At 34.7% G+C, this 17,209-nt stretch overlaps 4 protein-coding genes across 4 annotated transcripts in view; 2 read left to right on the forward strand and 2 right to left on the reverse strand.

Annotated features, from left to right (window-relative positions):
- Positions 1–4,125, forward strand: part of LOC140745602 (dystrophin, isoforms A/C/F/G/H) — a 630,858-nt gene extending 626,733 nt beyond the window's left edge. Inside the window, exon 64 of the mRNA XM_073077541.1 lies at positions 358–4,125. Within this exon, the coding sequence (XP_072933642.1) occupies positions 358–470 (113 nt within the window). The 3' untranslated portion in view covers positions 471–4,125. The remainder of the gene's footprint in view (positions 1–357) is intronic.
- A 2,553-nt stretch (positions 4,126–6,678) lies between these two features.
- Positions 6,679–8,046, reverse strand: LOC140745242 (cyclin-dependent kinases regulatory subunit). Its single transcript, XM_073076978.1, has 2 exons — positions 7,840–8,046; positions 6,679–7,045 (listed from the first exon to the last, which is right to left on the reverse strand). The coding sequence occupies exons 1-2, from the start codon at positions 7,896–7,898 to the stop codon at positions 6,829–6,831; spliced, it is 276 nt and encodes a 91-aa protein (XP_072933079.1). The 5' UTR covers positions 7,899–8,046; the 3' UTR covers positions 6,679–6,828.
- A 1,649-nt stretch (positions 8,047–9,695) lies between these two features.
- Positions 9,696–13,434, forward strand: LOC140745243 (uncharacterized). The gene is made up of 6 exons (XM_073076979.1): positions 9,696–9,847; positions 10,378–10,873; positions 11,538–11,806; positions 12,092–12,300; positions 12,607–12,718; positions 12,838–13,434. Exons 1-6 carry the CDS (start codon positions 9,770–9,772, stop codon positions 12,958–12,960), a joined length of 1,287 nt encoding a protein of 428 aa, XP_072933080.1. The 5' UTR covers positions 9,696–9,769; the 3' UTR covers positions 12,961–13,434.
- Positions 13,435–13,860: 426 nt separating this feature from the next.
- Positions 13,861–17,209, reverse strand: part of form3 (FH2 domain-containing protein formin 3) — a 116,261-nt gene continuing 112,912 nt past the window's right edge. Inside the window, exons 24-25 of the mRNA XM_073076980.1 lie at positions 16,544–16,651; positions 13,861–16,127 (exon numbers count right to left, since the gene is read on the reverse strand). Coding sequence (XP_072933081.1) covers positions 14,704–16,127; positions 16,544–16,651 — 1,532 coding nt within the window. The 3' untranslated portion in view covers positions 13,861–14,703. The remainder of the gene's footprint in view (positions 16,128–16,543; positions 16,652–17,209) is intronic.

Raw genomic sequence — 17,209 nt, forward strand, 5'->3', positions numbered from 1 at the left:
GTATAAAATGGTGACATGACCAACTGTTTCTTTGAACAATATATGTACCATATTTTACAATAACTGTTATGTTTTTAAACCTCCATCCAAATGGATGTCAAAATTTAAAATAATACAACAATAAAAAAACTGTCATAACTCTAATTTCCTTCCATTTTTTTTTTTCAATTTGCCTTACTTGTGTAATGAACACATCCATGGCACAAATTGATGTAACTTAATTAAGTTGGGCTGAAAAGCAAGAAGCCAAGGACGTAAAACGCTACAGTTTATATTATACCGTCACAAATTCAAATAGATAATAAATACAATGTAATTTTTATTTGTGTGAATCACAAAATTCATTTCTAATTCCAGATGACCTAGGCCGTGCAGTCGAAGAGCTGGTGTCAGTGATGACGGAGGACCAACCACAGCCCGCAGAGCCTCCGCAGTACACCAACGGAAAACCAGCCGAAGACAAGGAGTAGCTGCTCATCAGCAACACGCATGGTGCTGAAACAAGCTTTTGGGCTACGACTTGCGAATGAAACGTTCCGTCTTAGTTTTTTTAATTACTGACCCTAAAATGATTTTAATGCTGTTGTCCAAAAGTTTTTAAAGGACTTTTGATTACGCAATATTAATTCGATTCGATTGTTTTGAACTAATACCATTTAAATACTGTTATAATATATAGAACCAAAAAATATTAACGAGCACAAGTCATTCTAATTTTTGAAAACATATTTGGAAATATCGTATTCGCAAGTCATACTCAAAAGTCTACGCGGGAAAACAGCTACCTACACACATCCTTTGTAATCTGTGGTAGCTAATTCCCCTAGAAGCGCGCTCTGGCAACACTGGCCAAATAAATGCTGCAATGGTATTGCTTTCCTTTTGCCAGTCTTAAAAATACTAGTTTTAAAGTCACAACACGTGTTTAGTTTTGTGTCTATGACCCTTGCTTGGCATAGCGTAACTAAAAGCCATATTTGTATTTAAAAAAAAACATTTAATGTCAAATGTCAACTGAATTGTCATAATGAATGTGAACAAGGTTCAAGTTACGCTGGCCAATACTGTACTCTACTAATTTTCGACTCATCACTAACAATACCTGCACAATTTGAACTCCGCCTTACGTACATAAGCACTAACCTTCATCCTTTGAGCATTTAGGGTCGTATTGTCGCTAATACTAGTTATTACTAGATTTACTATTACTAGTAATTACTAAAAGTAGCAACTATTAATTACCGACTTTTACCAGTACCTACTAGTAATTACTAACACCAGTAAGTAATAGTACTGTTACTAGTAAATAAATATAATTCTAAATGTTCTGAGGCTTCATCACATTACTAACGAACCGGGCTTCACTTGACCTTTGCGACAACTCGACAAATAGGAGTTTAATCCTTGCATATTCAAGGTATATAAGGATTGAAGCCAAATGTAGCTGTGGAGAGCTGAACTAGACCTAATTCTTATAATATTTTACAGTAAATATGTATAAATTTGTAATTTTGATGTCTTTTTCAGTTCAATGTAGATGCCAGTTAAATTGTAAAGTAAATTAGTAATATTTTTTTTTAGTAATAAAACTGTAACAAAATTATTTATTAATACAGATTTAATGATTTTAATTGTATATAAATTTAAGTTGTCCAATATTAGTGACGATTTTTTGGTTTGATTTGAATAAAGATAAATTTAAAATAGGTAGCAAAAGTACAATGTTATTAGTTTATTATTTTATAGGGCTTTGTATTATGTAGGGCACTCACAGTACTAAAGACTACTTCATAAGGTACTAGTTCAGTTCTGCTAGCTAAGGGTTCGACAGACGATAATCGTATGCAACGCTTATTGTATTGATAAGGGCATGCCATTGTTGCAGTACGTATCGTGATTGAGTCATTTACCTTTATTTTCTACCATAGCTGAAGTAATGTATAGACTCCTAGTTTTTTTCTAAGTCATGTAATGTGTAGACAAGATCCAGACATATGTAACGATTGCCTTGATAAAGGTAAATAGTTCGAGACAGACTTATTGAATAAGTAATGGAAATAAAAACTTAATTCGAAACTGTTCGAGAATTATAAAGGCAGTGAATTTAGTAAGCAACACCACAATTTAATATCTGTTATATTAGAAGAACGTCTTAAATTAGGAGTCTATTTTTCTTCGGCTGTGTTTTTACTATTCTCAAACGTTTCCTACCATTTTACCATGCGGTAACCCCGACAGTGTTGCCAGCGTGCCGCAATCAACGAAAAAGACAATGTAACGAGCATTTATACTTTAAAATGTACCAAATTCTACACTTGACTTACCTTTATTAATCGTTTTAAGTACATATCTATTAGTACAATCTCCATTATACTATCATATCACTTCTTGTAAATTGCCATATCATTTTATGCTGTAAAAACGGGCACGTGTATAAAATGTCACGTAAAAAGAAGCGCAATGTCATCTATTTTATTAATATGATCGATAATCGATCGATATTGACCGCTTGGAATAAAAGCTGTAAGCTTTAATGATATCACAATGTTAGCTTTAAAATATCCTGTTTTGAGACGTTTTTGGATGCATGGAGGTCGTGTTTTAATAGCAATGTGTAGCGTGTATAGCGCACTTGGTTTTGTTTTGTCAAACGACGCACTGTTATCGTCAAAGAGATGAAAAAACTTGAGAAAGTATGTTAACAAAACTACTCCAATGAACGTGCAATCCCTATTTAATTATGTTTAAAACATTGTTATTAGTTTTAAACTTTTTCGTTTTAAAATAACTTTTATACATAATATTGTTACATAACTAAGTGTTTTCACATTCTGTGGTACAAGATATTTAGTAAAAAAAAAATACTTTGATTATAACAGTGCATCTTATAGAAATTTTAACTTGTGTCATAGTATATTTGGGACAAATAGTTTTATTTACACTTAATAGTCGCGTCAATTTGTTCTTCCACTTTAAATGTTAAAGTAAATACTCATTTACTCAGTAACACGACTGTACGCGCTCAGAAAATGCGACCGGAGGCTTAACGAGCGATCCTATATAGGGCCTACGTTCTAGTGGAAAGTATCATTAAATTAGATAAAGGATATCCCGATATTCATCGTACAATATTATGCCGGAGAGGCCGTAGTTAATCAATTCGTTACGGTTTTGCGAGTAGATATTAGACGTAGCCAAATAAATATCGAGCATGTTAATTGTGTATGTTGCATATATATAACGAGTTATCGAGAATTGTATCGTTAGAGAAAATATGAATAATCCAGCTTTGATGCAATGTTGTAGACATTTCTGTTATCGATTGAGGTCTGAAGTAGGAACTCTTCTTAGCGACTATAAAACTATTATCCAAAACTTTTTCACTATTACAACGGCATGCCACGTTTCTTCTAGTATTTATATGGAATGTGACAGTTTTTATGTCTCGTTCGTATGTTCGGACATTTTGTATCGTGTGTCTACTTGTAAGATGACGCCTACCTTTTTAGATAAGATTATATTGGAGAGATGACTTTTATACGAATGTTAAGTAAACTGTTGACGCTAACTTTTTACATTAAGGACTTCCGATTTAACCATATCAAGGTTATTTTACATTTTTCTTCGACGTTAGCCGATTTGCTACCGTTGGAATAAAATCTACTACATTTAATGCATTTTTAAGTGTGTCAACACTAAATGTTACAACGAAAATATGGCGGGTTTGGCTTGGTAGATTTTATTGCGCGGTAAATATAAACTTACCATTAAATTGGTAGTTTTTATGGCAACATTGGCAACGCGTTGTTATTCCCGTTCCGTTCCACAGCGGTTCGATACTATTACTATTTTTAATTTGGCTAATATAGATTATAAGAAAAGAAAAAGCACAATTTATTAATTAACGAATGAAAAATATTATTAAATCGACACTAATATATTGTTAATAATTTTATTGTATTTGTTTAACTCGTAGTACATACATATAGTTTCTGTTTCGATATTATTTTTAATGCGTATTGGCAAGTTTATATATTAAAATATACTACTTCCGCATTTATTTGTATATTTTACTGTGTTTATAATGTTTTAGAAGTTAAATCCAAATAAACATTCAGCATAGTACCACGTTTTTCATTTTTATAGAAGTCTCATTTAATATAATTACAGAAAAAAAACATACAAAAAGATGAGAAAAACAAAGATAATTTTGTAAATTATTTTATTAACCATATAAATGTATACCTCCTACTAAGCTCATCAGCTTGCAATTCCATTACAATAAGTATTCAATATAACATAACCATAACAATATTTATATACTGTCTCTTAAACCTTTTACATTAATCAGTCAAGGATACATACAATTCCATGTAACAGCACTTTACCTTAAGGTCGTTTCTATCGCGCGGGTTTATATTCCGCGAATTTGACTCGCATGCATGAATACTCGTGCGTGAGACACGCATGACATGAAAAATATCTGTTAAAAAACGCTTTCTACACTCGCAACCGCACACACACACACAAAGAGAATAGACCAACACCCAGACCCAGAACAGATATCAAAATTCTTCATTCAAATCCGTCTGGCTGGGGATCGAGAGTGGAACCCTTTGCGCGTCAAACTGCTATGGTGACGGCTTCGCCATGCGAGTCATCATCTATGAAACGATAGGATGCAAGTGAAACGCATGCAGATCAGATCCGGGCGTGGACAAAAACCCGCGTGATAAGAAAAAGGACGTTAATCCATATTTAAATGAGCCATAATATGTAATTTAAAATTAAGCAGTTACATTTTTAAATATAACAAAACGCTCTTTATATTATATTTTAGACAAATACAGGCACATAAGTGAAACCTTCACGAATTAGTTTTTTTTTTACAATAGGCAACAATTAGAGTGACAGGTTGCGCCATCTAGCAGGTTTAAAATTTATACTGTGAACTAAAAAGTGAGAGAATAACAAATGTTACAACAAAATGAACAGAAAGACTCAGAGTATTATAAAAACAAATCAATACTTGGAGTATGCACTTCATTGTATGACGAACACTCCAAGAATCATAAAGAATTTTGACAAATTCTCTGAACTGTAAAATCTTTACTTATGAACATTTTGTTCTTTACAGTTCATATATGTAGGGATGTTATTAAAAAAACTAAGATAAGAATACAAATTAAATGTTTACATTATGATTATCTCTCTTATGAATGAATGGTTATCAAAATTTTAACACCTTGACATCATAGTAATCTTTGGAAAGAACTTCACACAGTTATTTTTGACAAGAGCTTATCTGGTCTTACATATATTGATAAATAAAAAGTACATATAAGTACAGCTTCAAAACAAAACTTAACTAAACCTTAGTTTTTCTTTATACAAGTCCGTGCTTAGTAAAATCCATATAATTTTTGATATTTACATAAAATTAAAATATTATTTGAACTTTAATCAGTGAACGTAAATACGACAGTTATTGATAATAATGTCACTTGGCTTATATTTATAATGCAGCTTTGGAATTACAATGAACTTGAACAATGAATTTAAACAAAACCAAACTAGTTTGTGTCGTCATCAACCCATTTTTATCCCAATGCTGGACATGTCTCTCAAATGAAGAAAAGTTTAGCTCATGGACCACAAAAGTATATTTTAAAAGGCTTTGAAAACTTTCTTTGCTGAGTTTCAAACAGAAGGCAATCACTACTTTTTTTAAATGTAATTACCATAAATTTCATTAAATACCCTGCTTCCACTTGATTTGGTGTAAAAGGTAATTACAGGCAGCTCTCATTTGAATGAATTTTTCTAGCATGTAAGGTATTTGCTCTTACATCATTTATATATTGGAGAAACCATTAGTATAAATTAGAGCAGTATTGTGGAGCATGCTTATGAAAAGGGACCTGTACCCTAAAGGGACATTAGCACATCTGACTGGTTAGATTTACTTATAATATTATTAGAATGTTCAGTATTTTTTAATTAGGTTGATGGATCAATTAATTAATATCTAATGACCATGAAAAAATCTCGCCGATCAAATGCATAATTAATTTTATTTCACCTAATATCATATCAATGATAAGAAATGATTGAATGGTCAGACTTATTCCATTTGTCACAAATTCCATAGATTACATGCGTACTCATATTATAAAAATGACTACATTTTACAAATGTAATGATATATGTTCCACTATTTAAAAAGCATGGTTTCAAAGTTATTTGTTCTTTCCTTACAAAGGTACCAAAATTTATACAAATTACATACACAGATTCTAATTAGAATGGAACAAGCTGTGACGCTCATTTAAAAAAATATATTTCAATTGTTTATGAAACTTAAGGATTGAATGGAGGTAATTATTATAATAATATTATAATAATAATTATTATAATAATTATGATTATTGTAATAATAATGAAGTTAAACTGATTTTTTAACAGTGTATAAAGAAGTAGCAGTGGGATGTCTTGTCTTCCTTACCACATTCTTCAACAGAAATTAGGTATTCTATGAGAATAACTACTACGAGTTATTCATTATGTTGACACAATAAAGGGTTCCATAAATATACCTTTAGTTACTTAGTTAATTGGTATGGTAAATTGCAACTGACGCCAAAAATACATCATTTGTTCAAACATGTTACACATATATTGCAGAAATTATATCTTTATATTTGCCAATAAGTTTTAAATTCTTAAATACAACATAACAGGCCATAAATACATTTGAGTATATAACAGATATCTAAGCACCAAGCTAAGGCAACTATTACCAATAACTGCGGCAAGTTCTGGTCTTCATCATACCCTCACGGTGGACGTTGTGTTAGTTGTGATGCTGTTAGAGGCCTGGTTGGTCCTAGGCCTCCGGAAGAGCAGGACATGCGGCTCCGGGTTGTGGACCATGAAGTGTAGCCAGCCAGGACTTTGCTGGACACCAAGGTTCCTCCATTCAGTCTCCGTCATCAAGTGTGACTTGGGGACTAACCGGGCTATGTCCGGAGGCAGGATCACATGCCTGGAATTACATAATTAAAGTAAATAATATAGCCACATCTTTTATCTTTTACATGAGTAAAATATTTTCTCACTGACTGTAAATGCTACTGAATGTATGAAGGTTAGTGATCTTTAGTAAACCTGTTGTTTTTAAATAATTTTCAGGTGTATTCAGTTCATGCATAGTAAAAGAAAATAACCATTTTTTCAAGCATGTTAGTGAGTGTCACAATACAATGAATATTACATATTAGATAGGCATATTATTTTAGGAGGCTTATACTAGATATTAAGATTTACATACAATTTTGCTTTGTTTTACATTATTTTCTTATGGTATCAGAGTGTAAAAAGCAGAAAACAGAAAATATAATAAGTCATAATAATATCAAATTTGAATGCAGTGAATGAATAAATGCATAAAATATTTATGTAATTATGTAACTGCCTTTAAACACCAATACTAAGATCATAAAATTAGAAATATAAGGTGTGCAGATAAGCATAATGCAATATGTGTGCAATGTTAGCAATTATGATGTAAGTGGCTGGCTTCGTTATCAAATATAAGTACATGCTTAATATATATGTGATATTGAACTACCTAAAAGGATGAAAAATAAAATGTTTTCATAAATTTAAATTTCGTGGAGGTCTTCTGAACACACATATGTTATAGTGAAAAAATATAAATCAGGTCTCATTGAATATCAAAACTCTTAGGCTTTAAAGTGCAATGAATTCCAATGCATAATTAGGCATTTTTCGAGCTAAATAAGAACCAATTACGAAATTTAAAATTATATTACTTACCTGTATTCGTATACATCATCATTATATCTTTCGGAGTATTGGATTTGGTCAACGGGCATTTTAATTTATCTATTATCAATCTTAATTAGAATAGTAAAAAAATACGAAACACCGGACTAACGAACTTTTTCTGGAACACTTTAAATTCATATACACAACCTAGAAAAACTGGAAATGGAAGCGACTGGTCTAACTGACTGACAGTTAAAAAACGAAGACACATTCAAATACTTAAATAGTTCAACCCATCGTATTTTAATATTCATGTATTTTTCAACGCTCTATTGTTAAATTTGTTAATTTAGTGATTATTTTTCCAGCTTACTATATTATTTATTATTAAGTAATGAATGAATAATAACTAAAAACGGATCTTTGAGAACAAAATACGGACTTTGGTAATATATAAATTAACAATTTGAACGACACGAAATCATGGAGGGAATGTCAAATTTACTGCAAAACGTTCCAATTAACGCATGATTTCTATCAAAGACTGTATTATAAAATAGGTTTTATAAATAAATAAAAGTAACTACATATATTAAAAACATTCCGTTTATATTCGTTGTACTTACCTCATTTGTTATGTGTACTCGTTTGATAGCACAATATTAAAACCCATTTTTAACGGACTCATCTTGCAATCAATTCTGTTAAGTTTTCATATGAACGTATATTTTAAATGAATTATAAATAAAAAGTCTTGTTATAAGATAATGATTTATACAGAATATAAGTATAATAATAATTTTCTACTTGTTAGTGCAGAAGGTTTTTCTTATAATATAACTGCTTAATACTTACATCCTCACTGACAAATAATAGTAGTTGACTTTGATAATATTACGGTTCATTTGATATTAAAGTGATGTTGATATTGCAGTTCACAAATTTTTGCGTAGCCAAAACCTAAAAATGAGTTATAAAAATGTATACCGCCTATTTCGATATTCGAAAGTCGAACCGATGAAACGAAACCAATCGATAATTCTCAAAAATATTTTAAAATATTGAATACCTATATTTTTACCGCAACGTGAAATGCTTTAAATTTATAAATGATATAGGAAATGTATCACTTATAACTGAGTTCCTAGCGAAAAATAAACTGTTTCTCACACTGATTGCTGCAATCATAGAATTCTCACAGTATCGTTGCATTGCAATAAAATGACGCAGGTTACTTGCGATAATGACACAGGAACGATCTTGCGCAAGGAGGAAGGGCGAAAACATTTTTAGATGAGAGAACCGGTATCATCCAATCATAGGACCCCCCTGAAACAATTCAATCGCGGCTCCCGTGCATAGGGTGACCAGGTTTCAGTCATATCGTCGACCTAATGCTATCTCACTGCTATATAAATCTATGATTTAAATCAAATGGATTAATACTTACCATAGCACATTGATCAAGTGAGGGTTATCAGCTATGTAGGGTTTTAACACCATAACGACCATCTGAATTGAAAATTACAACAGGTTAATTAAGCTGAACGAAAATATTTGTTACCACGTGATTTCGAATTAGAGGGTACTACAATTCAATTATAAAACACCAGTAAGGAGATTTCACATATTTAATGGTAATAGGAATACAGACAGAAAATGTCTCAATATTTATAAAACTGACGCTAAAGTATTTATGAATTGCTAAATTCGCAATTGAAAAGCATTTTTTTACAACAATGTTATAACATTTACTGATTGTTTTGTTCATTTACGTTACGAGAATTTTCAGTATAAGATCGCGAAGATAAAATTTACTCCCAATTTGTAATCCTAAATATATTTTTTTATTTAACCATTAATTCCTCATTTAAAACAACATCATGCTCATACAGTGTCTAATCAGCGATTATTCCCGTTGCCTATTTGGTATGTCAGTGCATTCGGTGTCCTGCTACCCATCTGTCGACTGCTAGTCATGACGTCGATCACACTGGAATTCCTACAGGACCTCTTAAGGGAAGACTATCCGGATGTCATTATACAGGAATTTCAGGTTTGTTCTTATTTTTGTCATATAACTTATGGCTGTAAATCATTATAATTTTAATCGGAATCAATAATTACAAATATATTATAATAAAATAAAAACTTAATACTACCCTTGTCCAGCACTTTTAAAGGTTAATATTTTAATGAACATCACAATAAAAGGCACATTTGCGTTCCGTTTCAACTAATTAAAATTTTAGTACGAAAAACAATAAAAAGATGTCTCTACTTACGTCCAATAATAATAGCAAAATTATGTTTTTTTCAGAACTAGATTCTGAAATTATGTTTTATAATTTTATTTTGTGTTCATTACTTTGAGACTAATTTACTTTTTACATTTATTTTATGAGTAGCAAAATTTGAATTATTAAGTACATTTTAATGATCCATATTTTGCGAGCTACATAACTAATTGCGGAATGAGGGCACTGCGAGAGTAAAAAAAAAACATATTGCAAAATTTTGTAAATAAATAAAGAATTTTCAAGACACATTTCTTATGTTCAGGATATAATTTAAGCGTAATTTCAGGGTGCGCCTGGCTCTAAAAGAGGCGACAACTACACTTCTATGGTATACCGTATAACGCTGAAAGGGATACGAAAACTTCCCGAACCTGATGGTTCTGCCGAGACAGAGGAACCCTGGGAAGGTTCCCTAATCTACAAATGTCTACCTGAAAGTATACTGAGACGAGAGGCCTTCAAAAGCGATGAGCTCTTCTGCAATGAAGTGGCCTTTTACACCAAGATATGGCCAGCAATGGAAAAGTTTCAAGCGCAATGGGAGAACGTTACTCATCCCTTCAAATCCATACCAAAATGCTATTTAGCTCAGAATGATTTGGTGATCTTAAAGGATCTGAAGCAGATGGGTTTTGTAATGCCGGACAGGAGACAGGGCCTCAGCACTGAGCAGTGTTACTTCGCGTTGAAGAAGTTGTCGCACTTCCATGCTCTCTCGTTAGCCATGAAGTGTAATGACCCTGAAGCGTTTTATGAGCTACTGGAGGATGGTGTGACTGAGGGTAAGACCTTAATTGTGTAACTGATTAAATAATTATTGTAATCTAGATGGATAATATAATACGGAACCGAAACTTTTTTAGAATGAGAAAAATTACTACTCACTAGTAGAAACATTTAGGCAACTTACCTCTATTAGTTTATATTTTTAGTGGTAATGCAAGAAATAAAAACAAAGGTGAAGTAGACAAGATTCACCTGTTTTTCAAACTCCTGAATACAGCCGAATTCAACCCCAAAAATTTTCGATTTTTGGTCGGAACTGGAACTTCGACCAAAACATATTTTTTGGCCGAAACTTCACCGATACCGTGACACTGATCGGTCGCTACTCTTCATTTATCCTTCATTTCGGTCTAGTCAATCTCATTTATTTTTTACCCCACGAAAACACGTGCGCAGTGACGCTGACAGCTCGTTACCTAATTAAGCTGCAGCGCACAGCGTGAGGTCGTAGTGAGTCATTTTAAAGTGACCTGAATCAGTTTCCTGCTGAAGGGATTTGTTACAGTATTTATTAGTTTTGCATAGGAATGATAGGTAAGAACAAAACTACGCGATTAAAAAGCTGTGGAGCCTGACTTATCTTAAACTTCTTCAACACACCTCTTACTCATGTTGGGGTTCTTTCAGGTTGATGAAAGATCATAAATGTTCTGTTTGCAGTATTTTTCTTGCCAGAAAACGTGGACTACTACAAAACGTACTATGTGGAGGCAACGCGAAATGCTATCGCACTCGTGGAAGAAGAATTAAAAGACGCAGAAGATAGGGACTTGTACCTGGACAAGTTGCGCAACTTCTGCAACCTGGACACCTTCTTCCAGACCATGATGGAGCTGGTGGCTCCCAGAGAACCTCTCGCCGTTATCTGTCATGGAGATTGCTGGACGAACAACTTCTTGTTTAGATACTCCGATGGCGATATTGCTGAGGTAAGTTTTGAGTTGTCTACCAAGCACATGACGTTCAACGCTTAATTTCTTATCTTGAACCAACCCTTTATATGAAAAATGTCTCTTCATTTTTGGCGTGGTACCAGAAACATAAAGTTATTTTTTTTCCAGTAAAATCTAGGAAAATAGAGGATTTCACAAGAAGTGTTATGGCAACATTTTACCTGAAACTTGAAACTTTCTGAATGAAAACGCTTGTTATATTAATTTCAATTTTTAAGATCAATGAATGACACATCTTCTTAAACTAAAATTCTTCACCAGATGTACATGGTGGACTTCCAAGTGGCGCGATATGCTTCTCCAGCTCTAGATCTCGCGTACATCATGTACATCTGTCTGGAGCGGGAGCAGAGGGCTGAGCACATGGCCTCGCTCCTGGAGTACTATGGAGACGAGCTCCATCGACGGCTGGTGGAAATGAGCGATGGCACCATTAGCGGGTATCTGGATAAAGAAGCTCTGAATACCATGTGAGTTATCTGTTCGTAACAATTTACTGAATGTCTGAAAGTATTATTTTTTATTATTTAAGCTTACAGTAAGCTATGAGTTTTCATCTGGCTCGAAGGACCAAAGTGATATAAGATTTAGATCTCAATCTTACCCACTAAAATGGTGATATACATGGAGAACCTTGACGCGATTTTAGGACAATAATGAACATAAATGTCTTGCCGGTTGCAGTGCGCTTCTTACATTATACGAAAACAATACAATTGGTCATAGCTTTGAAATAACTATGTACAGAATAACTAAGGAAGTCTTATAATTTCTAGGTTACAGGATGAGTTCAAGCGCAGCAGTCAGTTTGGGCTGGGCATAGCCCTGGACATGTATCACATTATGACCTGTGATAGTGATGAGGCTCCCAATCTTTATCAACCAGTGGTAAGTACCCAGGCCGTACCCTATTGTTAATTAGTATTTAAAATTAAATAATATATCCATATCAGTTCCTCCTAGAATAGTCCTCCTAGAATTCCATGCTAACAGCCATAATTTTTTAGGAGAGTGAAGAACCGGAATCTCATGATGGCACCCTCGTGAAACCAGTTGTCACTACGAATGCAGCATGTAAGAAGAAAATGACCGATTTAGTCAAAGAATTGGTTGATGGAGGGTTATTATAAATAGTTGAAGGGGTTGGGATGACTGACAATACCGTACTTTATCAATGTAACTGATATCAACTGAATCGGGTTCTATGGTACTTGGTAGTTCGCATCTATTTGTTGCTATATCTTGGTTTGAAGGATGCTAAGCAGAGATGACAATATGAAGGTTTGCAATTTAGTCCCCAGGGGTAACAGTTGTAAGAAGAACTATCTCACCTGGAGTTAGTTACAGATGTCTACGGTCAGCACATAAAAATGTAATGTCGGCACCATACACGTTCACAGTATCTTCCTTTTGAAGTATATTGTCAAATGTAACTTATTGTTTACAATCTGAATAGAAGTAACAAACTGGTAAACAATTCCAAAGTATTTTCGAGTAGCTGAATAAGGGTCTAGAGCTACGATTGATTTTAATAAATAATTCGTAGATAAAAAATGTGAATTGTGTAATCTCATATAATTGTGATGTTATAGCTATAAGTGATAATGGAAATATTGACAAATCTAAATATACTAATATACGCCATATTAGTATATTTAGATTTGTCAATATTTCAGTTTTATCGCAGATCTAAAATTAAAAAATGGTACCTTGCTATTGATTTCATTTATGTCTGTAAATGAAGCTAATGAAGCTAAAATATATTGAAACAGGTGGTAAGATAACAGAGAGAAAAAGAAAGAAAGATTAAAAGACAGGGTCAAACACAGAAGGGATCATTTAATTCTTATAATTATGTTTGTAAAATATTTGATATATGAATATATACATTTTAGGTATATGAATATAGCTTGTAAGTTTATTATTTATTTCTTCAACATATTCTGTTTTATAAGATCACCAAATAAATGAACCAAGTACAATAGCTCAGGATAAATGATGTAATGTAATGAAAAATAAAAATAGCAATATATGTCGTATATAAATTTATTGTATTCCGTTTAGTAAACATAAACACATACAATAAAACATCGTTGTTAACACTTAAGTAGTATTATTTACTCTGTGGGCATATATTTTTGTGACGTACACTCTTCAAGATCTATAAAATATGTGTATTACGTATAAAAATCAGATCATTTAACTATGTCTTTGTAATAAAAATATAATATACTTACGATTAAAATACGCTATGAAATAGAAATTAGTAGGTATTTCGTTTATAAAATGACTTAAGTGCAAATTCAGGGGATTGTGAGTGTTGCCATAGTTTCGATAATATTTAAAATCTTTAAAATTGAATATAAAGACGAAGTGCTTTTTGTGCTTGGACGGAAAATTTCGAATGAAGATAAATTGAATTCTTAATGTAAGGATGAATTAAGACTAGTTTTGACATGAACCATCTAGCGACCCGGAAAATGCACCAAATTGTTACAAACACTGATATACAACTGTATATAAATACCCGTACTTAATCGTGGCACAATAAAAAAACAATTTTACAAATAAAAATCTCGTAAAAATTACGTACGGGCCCAATTATGACACATCATAATGCAAATTCAATGTACCTAACTTAAAAGACAGATCTAAAATTTTAATAACTTAATTAAAATATAATCAGTCATTGAAAACTTCAGATTTTTCCGATGAGATTCGAGCACCTATTGTATCTGAAGGTTCCAATAATTTTTTTTCACTGGTTAATATATTTTTGTAATTAATACTATTAATGCCTACGCATTTGCCATACTTAGTATATTTCTTATCTGTAGAAAGTATGGCTTAAAAGTTCTCGCAACATTTTTGGTTCATTTTACACTGGCTCGTACTGGTGTTTGGGTGAGGCTGCCCCTGCCTTTAGAAGCCTGGGTTGGCCTCATAAACCCGGAGGTTTTGTTCGTGGTCTTCAAATTCACAGGCGGCCTTGAGGTTCCAATAGAACTCCCGCTGGAAGAAGACCGGGATGCCGGCATGCGGACTACTGGCTTTGGGATCGGCTTGGGTGTTGGCTTCACTGGCGCTGGGGCTCGTTTTACTGTAGCAATCGACGCAGAACTGTTTAAGGAACTCCTGGAGCTGCGCAACGAGGCTCGGGAAGCCGATCTTTCCACTCTCAACGAGCTCGCTCGCTTCCCGAAAGACCGCTTCGGGTCTACTGGGGTACGGAGCGGCGGCTTGGTCTCTTTGGTTGCGATTTTCTTTGGGATATCTGGGGATTTCTTCGGGACTGGGGATTCACAGTCGATGTTGCAGCCTGACGACGCCCCCTGAGACGCACTTTCAGAGTTTAGGCTTTGAGTTTCTTCAAAACCTTCGTCGTTCAGCTCATGTTCGCTCTTCACTTTAGGTATACGTGGAGATGTGGTTCTTTCCGTACTTGGAGTTGCGGGTATCTGAATTTTTTCGATCTTCGGATTCATTGTTTTCCTAAACGCATTTCTCGACCACACACCTGTCGGTGTTTCTGTGGGTGACTTCAGCTCTCGTATCGCTTTCTGGACATCCTCCTGGTTGATGGAAGTCTGCCTCCTCATTCTGGAGTACGGTACGGATTTGTTATCTTTGGTTGGCGTTTTATCTGTGCTTTGGTTCTTTAGCCTGTCCTGCCAGCGTTTTAGTCGGTTTTCCTTTTCATCCTTCACAACTTCGTCTATTGGTTTCGCTACTGCCACTTCCTTGGGCGTCTCAACCGGGTATGAAGCTTGGACGTCTAATTTCGATGGCCTTATGACTTGGGTTTCTGCTAGCAGCTCTGATGGGCTCTCTGGTTTCTTTTCTTCTTCTGGAGAACTTGTATCTGTGTTTCGTTTATACCTTCTTGTTCTTCTAGCGGCTGAGAACCTATCGAATTGGCCGTCTCCTAATATTTCTTGGCAGAGGTCTCTCATTTCGGCTGATGCCTTTTCGCTTACGGGTTTACTGGGTACAGCCGGTTGGAACTTTCTGCATGGTTCTCGTTCTGGGGGAGGGTTAAACATCTTCCTTTGCACTGGGGGTGTTTCTATATTGTCAGAATCTATTTCAACCCTGTCTGTCTTCTCAGGTCTCGTGTCTTTAACGCCAGTAACCTTTATGTCTGGTAATTTTCGTTTTTCCTCTTCCGAGATTGACACTAAGGGTTGGGGTACTTCTATCTGCTGTCGGGATCTTTGTCGTCTCAGCCTTCTCATCTCTTCGTTTTCTTCTGTCTTTCTCCAAGGTAGCCTGCTGTCTTTCTTTTGAGGTTGTACATCTGCAAAAAATAATTTTGTGTTGTTTATATTTTAATAATCACAATAATTTAAGATTCATTATTTAACAAGCGTATATTAAAAGTGGTGGAACTCTCAGCGGTTCGACTCCGGCAGCACAAGCACCACAGCTATTTCTGCCCAATAGCAGCAGTGGTTAATGCTGTTGTAGTATGAAGGATGTTGTAAGGGCGACATACTTTTCCGAGGTGTTCCAGCTTAGTCGTCGGGGATAGCGGCGCATCTGTGGCCGACTTCAGGTAGGAATATCCAATACTATCTGGAGTTAATTACAGATGTCCATGGGCAGCAGTAGGAACTTACCATGAGTGGGCTACATGCGTGTGTGCTACTCTAACATAATAAAAATAATTAGGGGGGAGTGGGGGGGGGGGGCAACAACGTAAAGTGGTGTTACCTTCGACGGTCTCGATGGCCTTGACGACGTCGCTGTCGGGCAGCACGGCGGGCCGCCAGTCGCCGCGGCCCTCCGGCAGCGGCTCCAGGGTCGTGCTTCGTTCGCTCTCTGAGAAACAACAAATGTTCATTCATTTCATTCAATTTTTCATCCAAAGTAACATAAGGTTAAAGATTGAAGTTTTACAATAAGTTAGTCGCCAAATACGATCATGAAATGATACATACAGTTGTACTTCAACATAAATATTGACTGAATGGTGTCAAAAACAATTTTAGCATGGGAAAATTTCAAAATTGATATTGCTAAAAGTGCAAATTATTAAACCCATATTGATTAAAGTCCGACATACAATTTGGTTAAAACCCACACTAAATACAAACATATTCCCAAGCTCCACAAAGTCCACAAGACTTTTTGTTCACAAGGCAACCTTCAAAAGGTGATCGACGCTGTAGGAACGACACTGGGTTATGTGGGACTAAACCGCCCCCGTGGCCGTCCTCGGCGGTTCGAGCGTCTTCCGGAAGCCCTTTTTAGTCGCCTCTTATGACAGGCAGGGGATACCGTAGCCCTATTCCGATTCCGGGATTACAGGGACGCCGCGCTGGGGGCGCTAACTACGCCCTTGGCATCTTCTCCGCGTGGAATCGGCGCGCTGCCTGG

Source organism: Epargyreus clarus, unplaced genomic scaffold (assembly GCF_041222505.1).
Source record: "Epargyreus clarus isolate Ecla_fem2 unplaced genomic scaffold, WU_Ecla_fem_2.2 ptg000010l, whole genome shotgun sequence".
Lineage (NCBI taxonomy): Eukaryota > Metazoa > Arthropoda > Insecta > Lepidoptera > Hesperiidae > Epargyreus > Epargyreus clarus.